Source organism: Macaca nemestrina, chromosome 2, assembly GCF_043159975.1.
Source record: "Macaca nemestrina isolate mMacNem1 chromosome 2, mMacNem.hap1, whole genome shotgun sequence".
NCBI lineage: Eukaryota > Metazoa > Chordata > Mammalia > Primates > Cercopithecidae > Macaca > Macaca nemestrina.
The window spans coordinates 20,972,722-20,999,076 of NC_092126.1; the positions used below are offsets into that span (position 1 = coordinate 20,972,722).

The 26,355-nt window shown below is 37.9% G+C and overlaps 1 protein-coding gene across 17 annotated transcripts in view; it reads left to right on the forward strand.

Annotated features, from left to right (window-relative positions):
* The window catches only part of LOC105488951 (NIMA related kinase 10), a 271,931-nt gene that overhangs the window by 239,818 nt on the left and 5,758 nt on the right, over positions 1-26,355 (forward strand). For all 17 annotated transcript variants that reach the window (XM_071090789.1, XM_071090797.1, XM_071090798.1 and 14 more), the window contains 5 exons: positions 551-651; positions 10,077-10,187; positions 22,211-22,319; positions 25,986-26,038; positions 26,123-26,178. In XM_071090789.1, coding sequence (XP_070946890.1) covers positions 551-651; positions 10,077-10,187; positions 22,211-22,319; positions 25,986-26,038; positions 26,123-26,178 — 430 coding nt within the window. The remainder of the gene's footprint in view (positions 1-550; positions 652-10,076; positions 10,188-22,210; positions 22,320-25,985; positions 26,039-26,122; positions 26,179-26,355) is intronic.

The following is a 26,355-nucleotide window of genomic DNA, read 5'->3' on the forward strand; positions in this document are numbered from 1 at the left end:
TGGAGAGAAATCTAGGTGAAAATTATAATTTGTAATAATCACAGATTTGAAAGTTATTTAATTCTAGCTAAAAGAAATTTTCTTTTTTTGCTCTGTAAGAATGTCTATTCAGTGTATACATTTCATAGTTTTGATAAAATTAGTCTTAAAATATGTCATGGAGGGCATAATGAATTTAAAATTTAAAAGCCTGATAGCCTCTTAACTATACATGTCTGAAGCCTGGCTTTTCAGTGGCCACTGTATCTAAGGCACTGCTGACTCCTGATGGCAGCCTGCTGTAATGCCAGCAAAATGTCCAAGCACTAAGCAGTCTTTCAGATGTTATTACAGGTAATATCATTGTGTTACTTAGAAGTCTGAGAAGTAAAAGGAAGATATTGTTTATTCCATGTCATAAAATATTGAAGTACTACAGGGTCTCTGCATATTGTCTCACTGATAAGGGGAAGTCTTTACTTTAAAATTATTGTTAGAATTTTACTTAATTTTTTCATTAATATAACATTTGAAAGAGAACTTGACTAACTACAAAATTTATCACCCACAGCATCAGCAGGAATTGCTGTGTCCCAGAGGAAAGTACGTCAGATCAGCGATCCTATTCAGCAGATATTAATTCAGCTGCACAAAATAATCTATATCACACAGGTCAGTGTTCTAGCTTTTTATTTCTTTTTCATCTTAAATGCAAGTTTGGTGCTAATATTGCTGAAGAACTATTTTATAGGACTTTAAGTTGAGTACTTGTTCTTATCCTCCCCAACTACGTACATGTGGGGACACTAGTTTAGCAGCAGAGCTGGGAAGGTAGTAGGGTAAAAGAGCAAATATATAGGATTTTTCCTATGATTCCTAACATCCTCTCTTACTGTTAGTGCCCAACCAAAACCAAACTTCAACACAAATGGCCCTTCTGCAGGGGTGAAAGTGGAGACAGAGTTAGGATTCTTTGCTTGTAAGCAGCTTTACTATAGGAAAGAAAAAGGAAAATTGTGCCCATCCATTAATTCTGAGGATGCTAGGTTGAAAGTAGGACCTTTCAGAGAGTGAAAGTCAAAACCACACAAAATCCAGAGTTATTAAAACTTTCTATTTGTAAATCTCAGTGACTTCTAGCACTGAGAAAATAATGCTAAAAATGGCTATTAATTATTGACAGAAATATGTCTAGAAATAAGCAACTTGAAGGCTCTGTTATATATGGTTAATAAAAAAATATTTTTTAGACAAAGAAGTGCAGAAGACTTTTGGACATGAAAGCCAACATTATTTTGAAGTCTAAAATTGTATATCTTTTGTGGTTTATTCATTCATTCACTCACTTGACATATAATTATTAGGTGCCTACTATGTGCCAGATGCTATTCTAGGGACTTGAGATACATCCACGAGCAAAACATAAACATTGTCTTGCTCTAGATTCAAAGAACCAATGGGGCATGCTGTCAGCTGCCAGTTGTGGCAATTCCAACTGAATATCCAGATACTGAAGAGAAATATCACAAGTTAAACGGACCAACTGGGCCCATTGGGCTCATAATCCATTTAACTAACCCCCATCCCTACCCAAAACATCCCAAAGCAAAAAAATCATTAAAAATGGTGTACCACAGTAATATTGTAAGACTCTAGGAATCTTGATGTCAATTTGCAACCAGTGTCTAGTATTCGCTGAAAGCCTGTGTATTTCCTTTTCCCCAGTAAACAGTCACTCTAGTAAATGGCTGCAATTTTCCTTTGGAGGAAGATTTATAGTGTGCACTTGTAGTAATGTTTCAGGGCCCTTCCTCAAGGGGTCCCAGCTTTCCACTTAATCAAGGGGCTCTGAGTCTTTGAATTGACTTGCATCTGGAAACTGTGTGAGAGGCTGTAACTCTCCACTGTAGCAATGGCAACTTAGGGCAGGTTTCTGTCTACCACACCTAGATATTCTTTTCTGTTAAACTGATCAAGGAATACTTTAATAGGCAGACCATCTGTTTCTTTTCCAGGAACACCCTAGTCAACTAACCACCACTAAAGATCTCTGTTGGCTAAGCATTCTAAATAATAGTACCTCCCCACTTCCCTTTATGAAAGATGTTCTCAGTTTGCTATTGGTGGTCAAGTGCTGTCAGTTGGCCCCTGCCAACTGGATACATTGAAATCATGTATCGTTTGGTGTCATACCTGGCCTCCAAAGGAGAGCAACCACAGGGCTTATCAAGGATGCTAGTGCTCTCCTCTCCAATGTATGTCTCAATGCCTCAGTGAAAGGAGTGGCTTCTGGATGTTCTTGCTGAATATGGTTGGGGAGTGGGTGTGCAAGTCACACATGGTAAATGTACCCCAATGAGCCCATCTCTCTGAGCCTTTGAATTCCCCCGTCCACATGCCAGAGATGCTCTGACATTTTACCCTCATCAAACACAGACCATGGTTAAGTACAAGTTTTAGTCAAACAACCAGTAAACTACCTCCAGCTGCATGAGCTAACATGTGAAATCTGGAATCTCTAGTACATGCACCCGTATCAATGAATTCAGCCTGATGTAGTGCTATAAGTTTTACCCTTCCTGGCCTATCCTTCTTAGAATCCACTCCTGCACATGTTCTCTGGGTTGCTGCTGAAATGTAATAGCAAAATCTTGTAATTCTTTTCCTATTTCCTACTGGGTCACAGTTTATACTAATTCCCCTGGATCATATTGAAATAGGACCCTAGTTTTGGATTTGATCCTCATTGTGTTGGGTCTCATGAGGAAATGAACATCCCTTTTAAAGACATTTGTCCTACATTAGGTTATCATAGGGTTTTCAAGCAAAGAAAGGCTCATCTGCTCAGACCCAGAATGGAAAGCTATTTTTAATTGCTATGAAGGCTGCTCAGAGTGACCTTGGTTTCAGGATTGTTAGTTTTACTTGGGTGGTCTCAACAAGACGCTCCTATTCCAAGTTTTAGAATTCTTTTTTTTCTAACTTTCACATGAGAAATTTGATAACATGTGACTTCATCCGACCTTGTAATTTGGTAAGCTGCTCAATTAAGTTTCAATTATCAGCCATATCAGCACCGTAGCAGAACAAAGCAATGGATTCTTTTAGGGCTATCATGGGATCTTTCCATGTCTCAGATCATGACTTGAACTGAGCTGTAAAGGACCCAAGCTTGTCATTTTCTTTCTGTAAGTGCTCCAGTGCATTCAGAAGAATCCATTCTGTGCCATAGTCCTTGTGTTCTTCATTACTGTGTGCCAGTCAAGAACAGCAGCTATTTGGGCTTCCAAGGCACCTGCTTCAGTTGGCACTTCATCAGGATGATAACCTGATTAATTGTGATGCAACTGCATGCCATGGATTACTAGCATCCCATGTCCTATTGGCAACAAGCAAAGGAACAAACAAAACTCAGCACTGGACTCAGTTCCAAGAGCACAATCAAACCAATTCCCAAATCCTATCTGTATGGGCTCTTCTGGGACACTCCTAAAACCTGTATCTGTATCATTGAGGGTCTAGTCAGAAACCATACCGTAATTTCAACAGGGAAGGTTTAATATAAAGAATTATTAACTATGATGAGTATTATCTACTAGGGAGGGGAAGAGAAATCTAAAGAATGTAGGAAGAGCACATCAAGAAGTCACAACTTCTAGGGCTGAGGCAGAGCACCCAAGAAAGGAACGAATATAGAAGTGGACACTCCCACGCTGGGTCGAAGTCCTGACCTTCCTGCAAAGATCAGAAAAATTAGTAAGGTGCTATGCTGGAGAAACTTGAAGCGAAGTGTCCCTCTGGGGGACCTGGGCAAGCCCTCCACAGTGAGGTACTATGCCCAGGAACTTGCTGGGAATCAGCACTTGAGGGTGTTGTGCTGGGTAGCACCCTCCATGGGACCAGGGGAGGCCACCCCGAGTTAGATGTTGCTCCGTGGAATTCTCTGGGGAGCTACCTGCAGAGTTGATACCACTGGATCTGACTGGGGGTTAGCACCAACCTCTCGGGGTCCTACCTGTGCTGTTTACTATGAGCTGCCGCAGCAAGGCAACGCGGGAGCATCACTGGAGCCAGGAAACAAGATCCATCGTCCTCCAGCGTCCCTCCAGGGCTCTCTTCTGATACAGCTTAGCATCCTGCCAGATGGCAAGGGAGAAATGTTCCAGTATCACACCCTGGATAAGCTGACAGGCTGCTTACTGGCACACTTAACCTAGGGGACTAGGCAAGGAACTGCCTTCTTTGGTGTCTCCGTACCTCTGAGTTCTCATTGCTTTCCCTTTAGCCTGGGTAGTCTTTAAGCCTGGGGCTGAGTAGCCTGGGTCTTATCTGTCAAGTTTTGTCCAAACTCTGGTGCTCTTTTCTGTTTCCCGATGGCTGCCTTTTTGAGATGCAGGAGTCTAAAACTGATTACTTTTCTATTTTCTGCTGTCAAGCTTTCTCTTAGGCAATGACAGAATTGTCTAACTAATTACATAAAAGAGGGTGAGGGTGTACAGGGAAATATTGGGGGAAGCTTGATTAATACATCAAAATATAATCTGCCATATCTATATTGAGTAAAGTGATTATATTAATGCACGTCCATTTAAATACTGATATAGAAATATGGAAAAAGCATTCTTAACTTTAGTGTTATGGAAATAGCTTTAAATAGCTTTTTAGTTCTCTTAACTATTAAATTGAGAGAAATATCCTTTGAAATTTAAATATAATTTTCATATGCCTGTCTTGCTAATTTTTATGTAATAAAAAACTTTTTTATATTTGCCATTTTCTTGTTGGATTTCAAAGTAGTTTAAAGCAAGAATAAAACTATTATAAATATCTTATTATTATGCTCTTGAGCCGCCAGTGTAACAAATGATTTCATATTTTTTGGCAGAATGGCATTCCTTGCTACAAGTTTAAATATAACTATTGTGATTTTTAAAATGTATTTCCAGAATACTCTGAAGTTTGTGATGTTGCACATAGTCGGGAATGATTCCTCTTTGAGGAACTTTAACTTACAGTGCTAGGCAAAGTCAATGACTTTCAAATAAAAAAGAAAAATACCCGTAAATATTATACTAGTGTATTTGCTATAGGTTAAAGACCAAGATGAGTTTTCTAACTCTGCTAATTGCAAAGAAAGACTGAAAGTAAGAATGAATTGGAAAAACAAACAAAAAGACAATTTTTTAATGTATTTATTTACTAGTCACACTCTCCCAGACTTACACTTGGTGGCTGCCCTGAACTGAGGGGCCGCATATCTCCTGACAACCAGCAGATGAACTTACAAGGAAAACTTCTTACTTTTGGTTGGTGGTGGCCTTTTCTGTCTCGTTTCCATGGAGTCAGATCAGTGAAAGTCATCTAAAAGCAACTATTTTATAAGGCAGGATGTTAAAATCCTTACCTTGCTTTCTTACTGACTTGACCTCTGTTTTTATCAAAACTGAAATGGTAATCTTAAGACCAGCAAGCTAAGAATGAAATCAGTGGTTTATTTCTATTGCTGGAACCCCAAATCTACCTTTGGGCATATAAGGTGACTAAAGTACATATGTTACCTTTTAGTTTGAGTCTTTATGTGTTATTGCTTAGGAGATACCTGCACAGCCCAAAGAAGCACTGGATTTAACTTTATTCTTAATATTTAGATTGTTTTGTTAAATAGATGCTTTGAAAATCAGGATATATAGCATCTTTTAAAAAATAAACATTGGGACTGGGCGCAGTGGCTTACGCCTGTGATCCCAGCACTTTGGGAGGCCGAGGCGGGTGGATCACGAGGTCAGGAGATTGAGACCATCCTGGCTAACATGGTGAAACCCCGTCTCTACTAAAAATACAAAAAATTAGCCGAGTGTGGCGGTGGGCGCCTGTAGTCCCAGCTACTCGGAAGGCTGAGGCAGGAGAATGGCGTGAACCTGGAAAGCGGAGCTTGTAGTGAGCTGAGATGGTGCCACTGCACTCCAGCCTGGGTGACAAAGTGAGACTCCGTCTCAAAAAAAAAAAAAAAAAAAAAAATCAAACATTGGTCTCCTAGAGAACAGGCAAGCCATTTATCTGAAGCGCCTTTGGATTGCCCATCTTCACAACCACAGTTATTGCCAATGGAAAAAAATGTGGTTCGGAATAGCAATGTGTTGTCCTCCAATGAAAATTACGCTACTGACTGTCATTGGTGAAACGTTCTATGTTTTTTCAGCAGTAGTGATGGATAAGACTAGAACCACCCACACCTGCTCATCTGGATCTCCTGTACTAATGGCAAGGGTGACCAAGATTTAACAGAATGAGATATTTAGGGCAAAGTTGTATTTCTTAAATTGACTCCCATTTTCAGGTTTTGTAAATTCTAAGAGAAGTGTTATGTTTTGTGTATTTAGTTTGATGACAGTCTTTGAACATTCTGTTTTAGCATTTAGGGAAATATCTTCTTAAGCAGTAATGTCAAAATAACTTTTTAAAAAATAGAATTAGATAGTAACTTAAGTATCAAATGGAGTCCTGTGAGCAATGGATAGTCTTCTGATGTATTCTTGGAGATACTGGAGAATATAGAAATTTCTTTAAAAGAATCCATATATTCTTCCACATATACAGATCTATATATTCTATTCCAATATTAGTATTATACAAGTTTGAGAAAACCTAGTATAAAACATGCAGATCGGTTTTCATTAATTTTGTTACTTTGTGTAGTACAGTAAAAACAAGCAAACAAAAACCAAGCTTTTAGGTGTGTGACTTTGAGGAAGTAATTATCTTTTTAAGAATCAGTTTCTTCATTTGTAAGATGGGGGAGATTATGAGACTATTTGCCTCAAATGAAATAAAGTATGTAAAAGTATTTGTTTATTTGTTTCTTTATTGGAGGTGGATCTTGCCACGTTGCTTAAGGCTGGTCTTGAACTCTCCTGGGCTCAAGCGTTCCTCCCACCTTTGCCTCCCAAAGTGCTGGGAATACAGGCATGAACCACTGTGCCTGGCTGAAAATGTTTCTAAACTATAAAGTGCTGTCCTACAGTAATGCTAGTTGTGGTGGCATCTGTTCTAGTATAATGGCTGTGCTAGAAGGCACTGCTCAGAAACTATTCTCGCATGTTACATAATGTCTTTAAGCTCTGACTTCCTCACCTATAAAATAGTACTTGCTTTTTAAGTTTTTTGTGAAGAAAAAAGTGAGACTGCACATAAATGAGTAGTCATAGTGTGTGGCTCAAATGAATCATAGATATTAATATTCTATTCTTAGTATTATAGTCCTTATATATTATTATGTTTATATCACCTGCAATTAAGCTATGCATGAGTCATTATTTTGTGTAAAATTTTAAATTCTTGCATGAAAGCTTTAAAGATGGGGTGCTGTCCATTGTGATAATTATTCCAGTAAGATCAATAGTTTTCTAATATATATGCAGCTTAAGCTGACTGAATGTTAACTTACTCAAATGAGTTTTTGAGGCTTACTTCAGGCCATCAGGAGCAGTAAAACAATAAAAACAATCGTAAGTTAACTAGAGGCTTCTCAAGTTAAATAAATCGCAAAAATTCTCAGAGTACCTGAATTAATCATCTGATACTCATAGCTTTCAGTAGTGGGTTAAGTCCCCTTTGAAGGAAGCTATCATCCCACTGGTGTTTCAGACTTTCAGAAGTTAGTCATAGCAGAGAAGGCTGGCTGCCTTTCTGTTTGACAGCCCCTTGCAGTCAGCTGGGCAGCAACCAGAGGGTTCTGGGCCAACACTGCTCTCTGGTGTTTGGTTTGGGGAAGTGGCAACTTTTGGTGCATTACAAAAGGATGTTAAACCTGTGCTCTGTCCAGGTACTTTCTGGTCCCCTCATCACTCCATCCCATCTTCCTGCTAGGAACATACATACACATGCTCCTCACCTTGGTGTCTGTTTCTATTCTAAGTTAAATTCATTTCTCTTTTGCTATTCTCTCTCTCACACATATATCATTTATACTCATTTTCCTTCTCATCTTTCTTCTATTTGCTCCTTAATGCTGAGAAATGTCTCTCTCCCTGCACCCTCCTTCCTCTCTCTTCTTTCTTTCTCTTCCACATTTTTAAAATTTCCTCCTTTCATTTCCTGTGAAAGGACAATAACAATTATGACTATTTGCTGGGAGTAGAGGGAGGGGTCCCATCTGGATTAAGGCAAAAGGAAGCTATAATATTGACATGAAAAGAGGTCAGTGCTGCCAACCTACAAAACGTTTCAAAGTACACTGAAGCGCTTCAGTATCTCCAAAAGAGTCTTATTTCCTCACTAATTAAACTTATTTAGACTCAAACACTAGGATCAAAGATACATTTTTTATTTTTTGAGACGAAGTTTCTCTCTCATTGCCCAGGCTGGAGTGCAATGACACGATCTTGGCTCATCACAACCCCCAGCTCCCGGGTTCAAGCAACTCTCCTGCCTCAGCCTCCCGAGTAGCTGGGATTACAGGCATGCACCACCATGCCTGGCTAATTTTGTATTTTTAGTAGAGATGGGGTTTCTCCATGTTGGTCAGGCTAGTCTTGAACCCCTTATGTCAGGTGATCCGCCTGCCTCGGCCTCCCAAAGTGCTGGGATTACAGGCGTGAGCCACTGCACTCGGCCAAAGATATATTTTTAAAACATTTTCAACTGAATTATTTTCATCTTTTATATAATTACAGTACTTCATCATGGGCCCTACATTCTACTGTGTTTGGGATGTTGAAAAGTTTTTATTTGGTCGTGCAATCAGTGTTGTGAGCCCCTCCCTGTAGGCCCTAGTCTTTGCTCTGCCATTATCTTTTATATGCCCTCCTGTCTCACAAAACTTGAGTAAATAGGATAAGGTAAGTTATGCTTCAAGAACATTTACACCCTGAAATTCCTTGACTTGACACAATAGAGGTTTATTTCTTACTCAGTTCCAGTTGGGCTGCTCAGGTGGCCCTGTTCCTTCTTGTGGCTGCGTGGTCAGAATAGGATGGTAATGCCAAGCCCCTTGCCATAGGGAGGACAGAGGTGGAGAAAACACACTGACTTTGAATTGCCTTATCCTCAGAGTGACACACATCATTTTTATTGGCCAAAAGTAGTCACATGGTACCAACTAAACCTGTAAGAGAGCCTAGAAAAGCTAATAATTATTTCTGATACATTCTTCTTTCTTTTGATCTGAGCTTTGAATTCTATTCTTGTTTAATATTGAGATCTTTTCCTATCACATTTTCCTTTCCACTTAGCCATCTTTATTCTGACTATTCCTCTTTCTCTCCCTTGAAGTTCTCTCCATAATTTAAATAAAAACAAATATTATTTCCACTCTGAGACCCTTTTAATCCTGACCCAATTTCTTTTCTATTATCCTTCTTCTGAATGTCACTTCATCTTTCTGTGCTTTCCAGGACTTCTGATTTTCTTATAGAGATCCAACCTACAAAGCATGACAAATCATTTTTTTAATCCCCATTTTTTTTGTTACCATGTTTTCTAGGATCCTACCATGACTTTCTACTACTCGCTTACTAAATGTAACTCATCTTGGTCTGGTCTTAATATATACTAATCTATCCTCTCTTTCTTCCGGAATGATTGGTTCCTAAATCTGACCTCTCTGCAGCTGAATTTTCAGGAGCACTCCCAGACAGGCATCTGACTGTATATACTACTGATGCAGATGTGTGTTTCCTGGTCCAAAGTGTCAGATCCTGTAGTACCACGGCTACAGTGTGTGGCATGGTTCTGGCCATATTATAAGCACCTAAACATCTGATAAAAGTGCATCATTCTGTGTCAAGGCTGTTCTTCACAAAATTCAATATACGTGTGCAATTAACAAATAATGTGTTAGATGAACAATAATATCAATCAGTGAAGAAACAATAAGATAAATGGAAGCAGCCATTTGAAAAAGAGCAAAATAATATATTCCTTCTGAATTGCAGGGTAAGAAATTATAGCATCTAGTCATGCTATTTGCTGTAAAATTCAAATTCTTATGTAGTCCTATTGAGTGAATATTGTTACATGGGTCCTCAGTGAATGCCTTTTCAGTCAGCTGTGTAGTGTTAACAATTTGTTTGTAATGATTGTTTTCTTATTTTATGCAGCTCCCTCCAGCTTTGCACCACAACTTGAAAAGAAGGGTTATAGAGAGATTCAAGAAATCCCTCTTCAGCCAGCAGAGTAACCCTTGTCATTTGAAATCTGAAATTAAAAAGGTATGGTATTCAATATATAGGAATTCTTTTGCTGAAAAAAACACATCATAAGAGGTACATTTTATATCTCCTTCACTTCGTACTTTAAGCTCTATACTCTATTAAAGTTTCTTATTGCTGCTTTGGATACTAAATTGAGAATATGTCTTTGCTTCTGATTTTCTCTATTTCTGTGGCCCTTATTTTTAGATAATAAATAAAATACTTTTTCAGTATTTTTGTATGTGTTCCTAAGAAAGAGTAATATTTAATTTGAAATGTGTATATTTTAGCCTCTTCTAGAGGATTACATTCTGATATTTAATTAGAATAATCTTCAATAAGTTCCAACACTGAGATATGTCACTCTGAAAAAGTCATTTAACCATCTGTGTCCATTGATTTTTATTATCTATGAAAGCTGACTAAACTATTTCTAAGGTTCTTTCCATCTTAGATATTCTACAATCTTCTAGACCTTAGATACTAGCAGACATTTCTATCCATACATATAGAAACTAAACTACAAAAAGACTAAATCAACTGGGCAGAAAGAAAATAGTTTACCTCTGGTTAACAAAACTTGATACTGGAAAATCCCTTTGTCCTGGTTGGTAGCCCTTTCAGTGCAGCCCCTGGAAGTGGCCATAAGCTCCCCTGAAAGGCCCAAGGTACAAGCAAGTCAGACCCACCTACGTGAAGACAATCAGTACCACTCCAATTTCATGTTTTTTAAAGAGTTTCATCATATTTTTAAATGGTTAGCATAGTCATGCTGCCGGTGAACTTTTCCTTTAAGGTTTCACTTTCCCTTAATGCATCGAAGCTTAAGCATAAACTTACTCATTATTTAGAAAATATGATAGGCTCTTTGATAAGAAATGCAAACAACATGCTTTAGCTTTGTTGTCTCACATCACTGGTATCTGCACATACACCAAAAACAGATGGGGGAAAAAGACACAGCTGCAGGTAAACAAAACATAAACCCTACTCCATCAGAGATTAGAAAGCAGGTTTTCTTTCCTGGGTTGTGTTGGCAAATAGGGCCAAGAAACAAAGCTAACGGAGATCAAAGCCGTGGAAGAGGCTTCAGATATTTATCTTATGATATTTCTATATTGTATCATAATAAATACATTTTTAGAAGACAAAAGCTTAAATCTCCCATGAAAAGATAACATGTTGCTTGGTTTTTTATTCTTATTAAGGTCATATAACCCTTATTCTTATTTTTTATTCTTATTAAGGTCAGAATAATCTGGTTTGTGCATAGACTTATTTTAACAGAAATCCTAGTTTTATGAGATGAAAGCATCTGCTGCAAACTGTCTGAGACATAAAGGTGGCTTCAACTCCCACTGAGTGATTTTCCATCAGTGCTTCTCTTTTATTTTCTCTATTATTACTTATGTTTTTGGTTTTGCATCTCTTCCTCACTTTCTTTCCTCTCCTCATAGAGAAGATTTTGTTTGTTTGTTAAATTCCCCCACCCACTCCTTGTCTTCCTTCCTGTATATTGTGGCAGCATCTCTCATTAGGGCATTTACCTTCTGATACACCTCGTCTGGGAAAATTAAAACAGGAATTGATGGGGTGGTAGTGGATGTTTGGGATGCATGAGTGAGAGAACCCTCAGGAATAGACTCATCCTTATTATTAACTTGTTTAAGAGGCAGATTATACTCTCCTATAAAGACTGCCATGGTTCTCTTCTCTGATATTACAAGCTCATGGTGGTCTATGGGACATCTAGTATGGACCTTTAGGTAGGGAAAGGCCCTATGTATTGTTTTAGGGCTTTAAAATTGGGGAAGGAGAACATTCTGCTCCCAGGCTCAGCTCATGATCAACAGAGGTGTGGTTCCATTCCTCTACAGGCAGCTTCAGGCTTGCGCCATCTCCCCATGAAGTTGGATAATAACTTTATGGGGGTGTATCCTCCTAGTCAGAGAGGCAGGCCTCCTGTGTGCTAAAGAAATCTCTAGCTTGGGATATTAAAACACTTCCTATTCTTTGCCACCGAACTGAAAAAAAATAGCTCTGACAAAAAAACCTTTCTTAATTTTCCCTGTCCAGAATTAATCTTACCTTTATGAGTGAAATCCACTTTTTCACCGGTATTATTGTGTTTTAAATAGCTTTTTATCTACCTTACATTTCTGTTTCCCCCAAAGTTAGTGAGTGTGTCTTATTTATCTTTGATTCCCCAGGGTCTTGCACAGTGCCTGGCATGTGGTAGGTACTTAATGTTTAATAATTGGAGATAGGATATATAATACATTAATATATATTCTGTATAATATATTACATAGTTGTTCTATTCTTTATTGGTATACTGATAAAATATATTCATATATGTAGCTTTCCTGCCCTCATCTAAACTTAAATGAGAAGAGTTTGTGACCTCCATTTTTACCCCCTTTCTGGTGTAATCTTTTGATAGCAACAACTTTTGTTCATAAATGCATTTTTCATTTCCTGTATAACCATAGAGGAGTGGCCAATTAGCCTTTGACTGACACAGTCACCCCATACCAGGGCCATAGGAGCAGTAGGTGGTGACAGCCCATAAATGCACTTGATTTCCACCTTTCTCACTGAAACTTCTGAAATCCACAGGCCCTGTGTCCCTAGTTTGAAGGAGCCATTATGGGATGATTGTGCCTACTTATTAATAGCCTAAGACCCAGAAGGATACAGAAGATTCAAAAAGTGCGAAAGTCCTTTTCTAAGAAATTAAGCTCTTTATTTATACCTCACCTAAGCTGGTCTTCAATCCAGTCTGCTCAGTCTTGGCTAGAATTGCGAGGGGAATAAAGCAACCAACTAATTGTATAGGTATCTTTGGGAACTAGGATTTTCAGCATGGAGGAAAGGTGAAACAGAAACAATTTAGAAGAGATTCATTTAAATTGGAATTGGAAGTATCAGTATGAATGAATATGGGTTCATGAGAAATCTCATCTATTAAAAATATACACATTTCCTAATATTTTCATTGAAATAGTCTAGAAACTAATCAAGTAGCAATGAGTTCCTCCACCCATGACTCCTTGGGGATATAGCTGATTTTGGTCTAGAGCAGGAACTGTACAAGATTAGACTGGAATATTTGGACGTACAGATAGCATAGGAAGAATGGTATCAAGGACTACTGAGGGTATATCAAAAGTTCTCAGGAGTCAAATTGAAGAGGCTCCCACTGGCTATCTATGGGATAATTGGAACATCAGTAAGAATAATAACCACAGTGGATTGAAAGCATTTAATAAGGTTTAAACCCAAGAGTTCATAATACCAAAAAAGAAAAAAAGAATCCCTCATTGGTTACCTTTGGAAGATGCTAAGTAACCAACTTAATATATTGAAAATTGTTTACATATGAAAGAAGAAAGCTTTTATTCTGCCTTTCCTTTATGAATTATATCCCATGTTAACAAAATCATTGAGAGGGAAAGTTTCTTATTATAGAAGTACTCAAGCTAATAAGTGCCAAAGGGATAAAGAATATTCCCGTTTTGCAGTCCCTATTGAAATGATAGCACCTAGATATGATCACCAATGGGGGTCAACATCACGAGAAGGGCAATCAGGCATTATATGCCACCTGATGAGGGTGTGCAGCACTGTCTATGAAATATTCTTGCTAAAAGCTTGAATCAACATCTGAATAAGCCCATAAATTAGAAGTCAGCAAATTACAGCCCTCAGGCCAATCATTTCTGATGCCTGTGTTTGTAAATAAAGTGTTGTTAGAACACAACCATGGAGGTTCACTTAATACTGTCTATGGCTGCTTTTGTTTACAGACAAAGTTGAATAGCAGTTACAGAGACCATATGGCCTGGAGCGCCAAAAATACTTACTGTCTGATCCTTTACAGGGAGAGTTTGTCAGTCCCTGCTCTGGATCTCGCTACCTACTTGCAGCAAATACAGGGGACAAGAGAACATGTTTAATGACATCATGGGGATAATCAGCAAAATCCAGCTAGGAAATCCATAGGAAAAGTGACCTGTTTTCTTCAAAAAATAAATTTCAGGAAGAGGGGAGGGGGACAGAAGGAGGAAAGAAAAGGGAGAGAAAAAGTGTGGAGAAGAGGAGAGGGATTGCCTATAAAGATCAAAGCATTTTAGGGAAAATAACGAGTTGCAATATATGGAATTATTTCTTCCTGACTTAAACATAGAAACCCTAAAAATATTTTGAAATATATATTTACAAGAAAGTTGGGAAAATTAAAACATTGATTATATATTTGTTAGAGAGTCAGGCACCACATAATGATGTTTTGGTCAGTGACAGATTGGATATATGACAATGGTTCCACAAGATTATAATAACAATTTTACTGTACCTTTTCTATGTTCAAATATGTTTAGATACATAAATACTTACCATTGTGTTACAGTTGCCTACAGTATTTAATACAGTAAAATGCTGCAGTTTTGTAGCATAGGAACAATAGGCTCCTGTTGCTCCTATGGCTAGCATATAGCCTAGGTGTGTAGTAGGCCGTACTATCTAGTTTTGTGTAAATACACTCTATGATGTTTGCACAGTGACGAAATTGCCTAATGATGTGTTTCTCAGAACAGATTTCTGTTGTTAAGCCGTGCATGACAGTCAGTATTCAAGAATCATAACCTCTTAGGTGAGATAATTATATTGTGGTTTTGTTTTTTAAAAAAGAAATCCATCTTTTTTAAAGAGTCATGCTGAAATATTATGGATGGTATGATATGTTGTACAGGATTTGCTTTCCAATTCTTGAGAGTGAGACAAGGTAGGAAGGGAAGTGGGGGAGATTTAAATGAAGCAAGATTGAACATATTTTAACTGAGTAATGGTTACCTGGAATTCATTGAATTGTTATCTTTACTTTTGTAAATGTTTGAAATTTTTTATAATAAAATATTTATGGGTTTTTGTTTGTTTGTTTTAGGGTATTCCAGGCTTCTCTTAGATCAATAATTGGGCATTAGCATTTTGAAAACAGCTCTCCCATCAAAGCTGCCAGTTAGAATTGGACAGGTTATGTTCTGTTCAACAGCACCTGGATGAAGAGGCTGACTGGGTTTGCATCCTCTGAAAGAAATTTTTCTCATTTGCACTAAGACACAATAGGGGCTAGTTGGTTCTCTAGGAGTTGGATTAAGGGTTTATTTTTTTTCTCCCAGGTGATTCTAATTTGCAGCCAAGGGTGAGAATCAGTGGCCTGGTAGGATCAGTGTTTCTCACATTCTATTGTGTATATCAATCATCTGGGGATCTTGTTAATGTGTGGATTCTGATTCAGTAGGTCTGGGGAAGGGTGGAGATTATGCTCTTCCAATCATCTTCCAGGTGATGGCTGCTGCTGCTGCTGATCCAAGGACACACTTTGAGTGGCAAAGCTATAAAATGTAGTACCTGCCCGCTGTGAACTTATGGTATATCCAACAGGCTTGAGACTTTTTATTAGAAAGACAGGTTGTCTAATAGGCCAAATATTTATCCAGATGCAATTGTATCCTGGACCCAAGATTCTGCATTTCTATCTAGCTCCCAGATGTTACTAATGCTGTAATTCTATAGATCACGCTTTTGATAAGAAAGCCCAGACAAAACCCAGTGTCATTTTCCCTGTGTTATTACCCAAATTGCTTCCTGTAGGCACGAGCCTTTCCGACATTTCTATTTAGTTCCTAATCTCTGCTTCAGTGCAGATCAGCAAGGTCAAGTTTGCTTTGTTTAGCAGCTGGCACTTTCTTTAATTCCTCACTCCAGGTTTTCAGCTCTTTTCCAAGTAGGCAGATCGCTTAGGTCCTCAGACTTTAATTAATGGCTCTTTATGCATATAATAATCATGACTTAGATTTGCACAACTCTTACTAGGGCTCCATGGAGGCATTGTGAATCAGCAGTGCCCAGCAGCAACCTGTTTTGAACAAACCAAGAAGCTCCTATAGCAGGGCTCTCCTGCCCAGCCAGGTCAAGCCACCATTCACTCTTCCTTGACATCACCTTCAGTGTTGAGTCAAGGTCCTGGGAGTAAGTAGTGTAGAACAGTGGTTTTCCAGTCTTCTTTTAGTTTTGGCATTTTCTGTTAGGAACACAGTCCTTGCTGGAAATGTAAACACCACAGAAACAGGAATACTTTTGGCAGAAAGGGGAATGAGGGTGAGGTGTACATCCCTGGGGCTTAGAAAGTGTGGTGGAGCCAGTGATGGGCCATGCGCGTGTGGGTCCACATGCAAATGTACATTTGTGTGTGTATGTGTAAGAAAATAGTAAGTAGGAATACTATACATTTCTGTTAACAAAATGTCCCATAGAAAGCTAATAAAAACTCATATAGAGAAGCTGTAGGTTAGAAAAGATAAAAAAAATTAGGCAATATGTTGTATCTTATAATAGTGCAGTTCAGTCAAAGAAGATAAGGAAAATCTGAGGGAAGTAAGACCAGAAGACTGGCGAGCGCAGAGTGATGAAATGTGTTGAAAATTTTCTCACTTCTGGCACCTAATTTTATTTATGTTTGGCTCAGTTTCCTTCAGAGTTCGACCTCAGTTCATTAGATTCCCCAATATTGTGTGTAGTTGTTCCACAGCAGGGATAACCCTATTTTATCATACGAAAAAGATGTAGTTTGGGAAATTTAATAAAGGTTACATATATAGTTTCTTTCTTTTTATTTTTCTATTTAGGTTTTGCCTAAAAAGTACTATATTCTCAACTGACCAAATAAATGATAAAATTGCTCAATACTTGCTCAAAAATCAATGATTTTTGGCGGGGAGAGGTAGTAACAATGATACGGTCTGTTCTCCTTAATATATTTACTTAGTTTAGTTCAAAAGTATATTCAGTCATTTGCTCTTTAGAACTGTAGGTGTCTTTTCAGAGCAGGAGGGCCCTGTTATGTCAGCTCAGGAGGCTCTTACACATTCTTTCAAACAGTTTGAATGCTAAAAAGGAGGTACAGCTATAAGCTGAATGCTCATGAGGCAAAAAAGGGCTCACACAACACTGGCACTGGACTACTGAACCATCTTGTGGCCTCATCCAGCCACTGGGGACTCTGCTTAAAGATGTTCTGCTGTATCCTCCATATTTCTACCTGCTGGATGAACATTTACTTTGCCATCTGGCATGTCTGGAATTAGACTCATCACCTTCTCCTCCCTTCCTGTGTCCACGGTCAGTTTCCTTGAAAGCATCAGTTTTCCTTCAGCTCATTCTTTAAACCTCATGCTTTTTCACCTGCTCTGCTTCATTTCTTTTACCCCCTAAGTCATTGATGCCTGAGTAGTCTGTAGTCTCTAAGGTTCTGACCTTTGATTTAAGACAGCCCTAGCTTCTGGCCCTGGTTCTGCCACTTAATAGCTATGTTTCTTATGTAAATTACTTTCCTTCTCCATTTCCTTGTTTGTAAAAGGGGGTAATACTTGCCTTAGAGGGTAGTTGTAAGAATCAAATGGAATATCTAATGTGTCTAGAATGTTGTAAGTATTCAATACATGTCAATTAGTGCTACTATTGTTGTTAAATAAGAATATTCAGTCTTCCATATCCATTCCTTCCTTTGGTTGTCATCTAGTCTAAGCTTTGAGCCCTTCTCTCTTGCATTAGTGTCATAGCCTCTTTGCTGATTTTCTTGTTCTCCAACAATAACTATTAGTCTAACTATTGTCAGACTAATTTATTAAACTTTTTTTTATTAGCACACTCAAAAACCTTAGTAGATTCCTGTTGCCTGTCTCATCATCTAAACTCTGGGATCCCACTTTCCAGCCCCCGCTTATTTGTAGGAGCCTCTTTATAGAGTCTGCCTGCCTTCACCCTGATGTTCCCAACCCCATTTAAACTGTTTTGTGTACTATATCCAGGATGAGCCTTTCAAAACAGATTATGTCACACTTGTACACACACACACACAACACAGAAAATCCTTCAAGGAACTCAGTATAAAATTCCAAAATCAGGTCCAACTCCTGCCCTTCTGTTCACCCTCATCTTGTATTACTCTTGCCCCTTGCTGTCTCCACATCAGCCACCAGGCCCTTCCTAACATGTGTTTATCTAGCATGCTGCTTCCTTCATAGTCTTGTACGTGCTTTTTGCTCTGCCTGTAATGTTCTTCTCACCCCATCTACTCATTCTTACAGCTATTGGCATAAATGTCACTTTTTCATGGAAGCCTTTGCTGACTAAGTCAAATCTATCTGCTACCTCCGAAAACCACAAACCTATCTTTCAATGCATTTAGAACAGTTGTAATTTTACATATATCTAGGTGGATATTTCACAGACATATTTCTCCCTAAGTAGTTAGCGAACTCCAAGAGTATAATCTTTGGCCATCAATGGGTTTTTTCATTGTTTGGATCTCTGCTTGGCACAAAATAATTGGTTAAAAATACTAAATTAATGAATGGAACTTGTTTTCCTCATTTCATCATGAATGCCCATATCTCTATAACATGGAATCATGTCATCTCCCTTTCATCACTTTTCCATTAATATGCAATGCCCAACCTTTACCTCCAAGTTCCCTCTACCTGGAACATACACTTTGATTGCTATGATTTACCTAAATTTATCCTTCAAAGATCAGCTCCAGTGTTTCTTCTACAGAACCTCTTTAAAAAACCATGCTAGTCTTCATGAAGGACCCTTCTTTTTGTAAGTTTACAAATCATCATTTCATTTCACAGTTCATGATTTATGATATCACCCTATTTTTTTACATTATTATCCTGTTTTCCTAGTCAGATTACAAGTCTCACAGAAACCAGATCATTTCTGCATCCTGCTCAGATCATAAACCATGCTGTCCAACATATACTAGGGGGCAAAAAATTGTTTGCCAAAACAATGTGTATATCTAGAAACGAAACTGCAAAAAGTAGTTCTGGGAAGTTCCTAGAATGAAAGTCAGTGTATCTGGGATTCATCACAAAATGAATTTTAGTCCTTGCCTTCATCTGTGTGCCAGCATCTCTAAAAATGTCCAGTTCTTAAGCTCAGTGAGACTACCAATGTGACATAAGCACTGGAAATCTCAAAACCTCCTCTCTTCGGGGTTTGAGATCAATGAAAAGGACTTGTCCTTGTCATCTTAAAATGGCAGTCTTGACCTCTCCAAGTCATAATTCACATAATTTTCTTTGAGGCTTTAAATATCTTTCTGTCTGTGAAATATTTAGAATTCCAAGGTATAAACTTAATAAGTTAAGTAAGCCTTTTCTAATTAGGATGAGATTTTAGGCAGCCAATTACTCTTATGCTAAACCATACGAAAAGTTCCATCTGAAGTCATTTGAAAGGTAATACCAGGAAATCATTTTCAGCATCACAAGACATTAAAAAGCTTAGTTGTAACCACCTACAAGCTGGGATATGAGATGTACAGAATGCTCAGGGCTACTTCCATGATACCTTACAGCACAGATGAGAAAATTATTAAGTGTGTGATTATCAGGGTCTCCTGTATTACTGTATTTATAATCTTACAATCTTGTCATATTACAAATGGGTTATATATTAGTCCGTTCTCAGGCTGCTTGAAGAAATACCCGAGACTGGGTAATTTATAAAGCAAAAAGGCTTGACTTACAGTTCCACATGGCTGGGTAGGCCTCAGGAAACTTACAATCATGGTGGAGGGCACTTCTTCACTGGGTGGTGGGAGAGACAATGAGTGCAAGCAGGGGAAATGCCAGACACTTATAAAACCATCACATCTCGTGAGATCTCACACACTATCGTGAGAACAGTACTGGGGAAACCACCCCCATGATCCAATTACCTCAGTTATCAGTTATCACTGATAAGAATGGATATAATCACATATTTTTTTCCTTAGAGGGTAGTAGGTGTTTGTCAACGTGGAGACTGGGCGACCCATAAATTATTTGTATTTACAATATCCAAAGTACATTGATGGAAAAAACTAATTTTTAATTACCAATATAAAATATTTTAAGGTATAAATGCATAATGAGTACAATGAGGTACATATACAGCCTCATGAAGTTTTATGAACACATTTTCACCCATATGACCACCACCCACATCAATATATAAAATATTTCTAGCTCTGCAGAAGACCCCTTTGTGCCTTTTCCTGGCCACATTACTTCCCCTGCCACAATGTAATCATTACCTGATATCTGTTACCCTTGGTTAGTTTTGTCGATTGTATTTTCATGCTGCTGATAAAGACATAGCCAAGACTGGGAAATTTACAAAAGAAAGAGGTTTAATTGAACTTACATTTCCACGTGGCTGGGGAAGCCTCACAATCATGGCAGAAGGCAAGGAGGAGCAAGTCACATCTTACACGGATGGCAGCAGGCAAAAAGAGAGAGCTTGTGCAGGCAAACTCCAGTTTTTAAAGTTATCAGATCTTGTGAGACTTTTTCACTATCATAAGAACAGTACAGGAAAGACCCACACACATGATTCAATTACCTCTCACCAGGTCCTCCCATGACACATGGAAATTGTGGGAGTTACAATTCAAGATGAGATCTGAGTGAGGACACAGCCAAACCATATATCACTGATGATGAAAATTTATAAGAATGAAGTCATACACTATGTATTTTGTTTCTGGCTTCTTTTGTCCAACACTCAACCATGTTGCTATGAGTATCCATAGTTTGTTCTTTTTTTTTATTGCTTTGCAGAATTCCATTGTATGAACACACCATGATATATATCTATCCATTCTTTTCTCCATGGACAGTGGGGGTTTTCCCAGGTTTTAGTTATTATGAAGAAAAGGTGCCATGAATATTCTTATACATGTCTTTTGATGGGACATGTGCACTTATTTCTCTCATAAAAATCCTTAAGAGTGGGATTGCTGGGTCATAGGATAGGCATATATTATTAAATTGTAGTGTATATTGCCAAATAGCTTTCTCAAGTGATTGAACAATGATGTATTTTAACTCATAAACAAAGTATATGAATACAAGCTAACTACTATTGCATAGTACAAATTATGCCATTTGTTTCTGATTTATTATTATGAATTTATATTTTAAAAGTAACTTAGGCACTAAAACTTGGCCAGCCCAAGTGATAATTGGAATTAAAGGTGAAAGGAGGTTGAAAAACATTTATGGTCTAAAATTCTACTTGAAAAATTCAGCTTTATAGAAAGGCATTAAATAAATGAAACTTTAATAAATATTGTCATTTGGCAAATTACTCTTTCCTTCAGAGTGCTGGGAATTAATATTTGGAGATTAAAATTAATTAATAGTAATTTAGAAAAATGTATTAAGAAACTTATTTGGCCAGATGCGATGGCTCATGCCTGTAATCCCAGCACTTTGGGAGGCCGAGGCAGGTGGATCACCTGAGGTCAGGAGTTTGAGACCAGCCTGGCCAACATGGTGAAACCCCATTCCTACTTAAAAAAAAAATACAAAAATTAGCTGGGCATGGTGGCGAGTGCCCATAATCCCAGCTACTTGGGAGGCTGAGGCAGGAGAATCACTTGAGCATGGAGGTGGAGGTTGCAGTGAGCCGAGATCCTGCCACTTCACTGAAGCCTGGCTGACAGAGTGAGACACTGTTGTAGAAAAAAAGAAAAAAAGAAACTTACTTGCCTTGGTCAAACAAAAAGGAATTATTCAAAGTAGATACATGAAAAAAAATAGTGATTTGGGCTAAACATATTGTTCTGTTGAATAATGGAGTTTATTCCTCCTATGCCTGATAAAAATAACATCTTGATGTCCCAGGTTCATGCCATATTTTTATATTCATTTTTCTTTTGCTCTCATAAGGCCATAAAGTATATTTTTTCATATGACCAGAGAATTGTCTAACTTGCTTTCCCTGTTTTTTTGCTGCATCCAATTTATAAATTCTCTTGGAAAGAAGAAGATTATTTATTTATCTATCTACAAGGGAATGAAAACCACAGACCACAAATTTTCTGTGCAGAGACATAGGGAAATGAAAAACCCCACACAGAGGTCTCCTGTCATTTCCTTCTGAGTATAAACTAAGATGTGATTTTGCTTTTTCTATTTCAGTTATCTCAGGGATCTCCAGAACCAATTGAGCCCAACTTTTTCACAGCAGATTACCATTTATTACATCATTCATCCAGTGGAAACAGCCTGTCCCCAAATGACCTGACAGGTAATATTGATCAACATGGGTAATCTGGCTTTCATGAAGAAATATATTGTTTGGATCAACAGCTATTTCTAAAAGATTATCTTCATTTTTTTTTTTAATGGAGCTTATTTTGATTATTTATGGCAATAGTTGGAAGGCACATATGGTAGGAATCTAGAAATTCCCTGAGATTTATCTTACCCAGTTGTGGCAGCTTCCTTGATCATTTATTAATATCATAAACAAACAGCAGAATCTGTGTGGGTGAGTTGTATTTCCTTTTATTTCTTTTCGCTTATCTGATGATGGGAAATCAAATTCCCTAAAGCATGCAGGGAGATAAAGAGCAGAAATAAAGAGTTTAAATATTCAAAATAGAGAAACCTTGAAACTCACCTGAAGAATCCACATTAGACACATTGAATTTTTTTTTTCTTTTGCATAAAATTCACATAGGGAGGCAGTATAGCATAGGGATTCAAAGGCACAGATTCTGGAAACCTGGGTGCCTAGATTCAAATCTCGGCTAAACCATTTAGTAGCTGACTATGGGCAATTATTTAACCTCTCTGAACCCCAGTTTCCTTGCCTGTAAAATGGGGATAAATACTTGCATCATAAGGTTATAGTGAGGATTAGAGTAAAAATAAAAAGTGCCTGTCTATTAGTAGGGGCTCAGCATAATTGAACTCTTCTTGTCATATCTGAATTCTAAGAGGAAGCTTTCAAGCTACTCTGAGGTTTCAGTACTCCTAAATAATTTTTTAATCTTTATAAACGGTAGCTATGCCACTTGGAGGAGTGGATAGAAGTGAAGATTTTACAGTTAAATGAAGACTTGCCATCTCTTTAGCTTGGAAAAAGTGCTCAATTTTGTTGTGCTTTTGTTGTTGACTGAATGAATTACTTCATGAATTAATTGACAAACTTTCTTTTGGTTTTCTTGGATAAAGCTAACTCCTATGTATGCAGAATTTTATTTAAAACAATCCCTGAGAAATCCAAGATAAAATGTTGTTTAAAGTCATTTGCTTTAAAAGCATTTCCAAGACAGGGAAGTTTATCTGCAGGCCAAACTTCTCCTCATCATAGAAACTCTGATGAAATGAAGAACTTTGATAAAAAGTCTCTCAAAAACCTGAGGGTGAGTTGACAAACTCCTCCCAGGGCAGCTGGATGCCCCACCCCAGAGCTGGTTAGGTGTGGCCCTTGTCACAGCAGGCTGGGCAAAAGCAAAAACAGCAGAGCCTGCCGGTACTGTGGGGAATGCCTTTAAAAATGAGCCACCAGTACTCACATTTTCATGTCTCTTCTTGACCCTAAACCCATTCTGTCTTCTCTACTTGAAGTGGCAGAGAGCTCCTGGGCCTCTGCATGTCAGTGTTGATTGGTTTGAGTGAAAGCTGGTCAACACGGCTTTGGGTGGCATCAGAGTGGGTTAAGGTGCTAGTGTACCAAACTCTGATCAACCATCATAAAGTCTGTACAGCAAGACAATCTTAAGCAAAAAGAACAAAGCTGGAGGCATCGTGTTACCTGACTTCAAACTATAGGCTTTAGTAACCAAAACAGCATTAACTGGTACAAAAACAGACACATAGACCAATGGAACAGAATAGAGAACTCAGAAATAGGACCATCCATCTGGAACCTTCTGATCTTTGACAACCCTGACAAAAACAAGCAATGGGGAAAGGATTCCTTATTTAATAAATGGTGCTGGGAGAACTGGCTAGCCACATGCAGAAAATTGAAACTGGGCCCCTTCCTTATATCTTATACAAAAATTAGTTCAAGATGGATTAAAGATTTAAATGTAAAACCCAAAATTATAAAAACCCTAGAAGAAAATCTAGGCAGTACCATTCAGGACATAGGCATGGGCAAAGATTTCATGACAAAAATGTCAAAAGCAATTATAACAAAAGCAAAAATTCACAAATGGGACCTAATTAAAGAACTTCTGCACAGCAAAAGAAACTATCATTAGAGGTTACAGACAACCTACAGAAAGAGAGAAAATTTTTGCAGTCTAACCATCTGACAAAGGTCTAATATCCAGAATCTGCAAGGAACTTAAACAAATTTACAAGAAAAAAGCAACCCCATTAAAAAGTAGGCAAAGGACATGAACAGATAGTACTCAAACGAAGACGTGGCAGAGAGCTCCTGGGCCTCTGGAGCTCCTTATGTGGCCAACAAACATATGGTAAAAAGCTCAACATCACTGATCATTAGAGAAATGCAAATCAAAACCACAATGAGAAACCATCTTGTGCCAGTCAGAATGGCAATTATTTAAATGTCAAGAAACAACAGATGCTGGCGAGGCTGTGGAGAAATAGGAATGCTTTTACACTGTTGCTGGGAATGTAAATTAGTTCAACCATTGTGGAAGACAGTACAGCGATTCCTCAAAGACCTAGAACCAGAAATACCATTTGACCCAGCAATCCCATTACTGGGTATATACCCAAAGAAAAATAAATAATTCCCTTATAAAAATACATGCACACACATGTTCATTGCAGTACTATTCACAATAGTAAAGACATGGAATCAACCCAAATGCCTATAAATGATAGACTGGATAAAGAAAATGTGGTATATATACACCATGGAATATTATGCAGCTATAAAGAGGAATGAGATCATGTCTTTGCAGGGACATGGATGGAGCTGGAAGCCATTATCCTCAGCAAACTAACATAGGAACAGAAAACCAAACACCAAATGTCCTCATTTATAAGTGGGAGCTGAACAATGAAAACAGATGGACACAGGGAGGGGAACAACACACATTGGGGCCTGTCGGGGTGGTGGAGTGGGTGAGGGGAGGGAAAGCATCAGGATAAATAGCTAATGCATGCTGGGCTTAATACCTAGCTAATGAGTTGACAGGTGCAGCAAACCATCATGGCACGTATTTACCTATATTACAAACCTGCACATCCTGCACATGTATCCTGGAACTTAAAATTAAATTAAATGTGAAAAAATAAAAAGTCTGGCCAGCCATGGTGGCACATGCTTATAATATACAGATGTTGGAAAGCTGTAGGCAAGAGGATGACTTGAGCTCAGGAATTCAAGACCAACCTGGGCAACATAATGAGACCCTATCTTTACAAGATGATGATGATAATAATAATAATAATAGTAATAATAAACATTTTAAAAGTCTTCTGGCAATAAATATATTTTTTCCCTCTAGGCAGTTATATGAAAGGATCAGATCTTTGCTGTCTTTCACATCTATATCTGCCTCCCTGTAAGAATCCATTTTCTTTCTAATGTATATTTATTCTTCTTGGCCTGTGGATTAGGGAGAGTTTCTTAATCAGAAAACACCCATCAGGTAATTTGCATTTGGAATCACCCCTCAATTGCCCTTAACACACACACACACACACACACACCTCTAACTTAATTGGACACTCTGAGTAATGCCCCTTAATCTTCGTATATCATTTTGTGATGGCCATGCCCAAGGAAGTCAGTTATTAAAGAAAGAAAAGTAAAACATTTGAATACTCAAAGCCAAGGCAGATGCTTTGGAATTCGCTTGTTCCATCTTTATCATTAAGAAGTTGACCTGTTTGCCCTGTGGTTGAAGTCATAATTGCCAGTAAAGAATAAGAAAATGTGAACCCAAATGTCAGACTTTCCATAATTTATCTTTTTCAGGCTTACCAACCAGCTTTGAATTGGAGGAAGGAATAACATATGAACAGATGCAGGTGAGGTTTTTGCAGTGTCTCTGAATAATTTTATTTTGTTGCTTTTAATTCAATACTAACCTGGTTTTTTAAAAAAAAATTTAGACTCTGATTGAAGAAGTCCTTGAGGAAAGTGGCTATTACAATTTTACATCTAACAGGTAAGAACTAGAGTTTACTTTCAATTGTGAAAGATGAATTGAGGTCATCAGATGTTAGATCTAATTTCTCTATCCTTTATTCCAGAGTTTTTTTTTTTCAAATTTCATTTTAAATACTTTTATAAAATATCTTTGCTTAGACTAGATACATCTATAAGTAGAATATATGTGCCCATC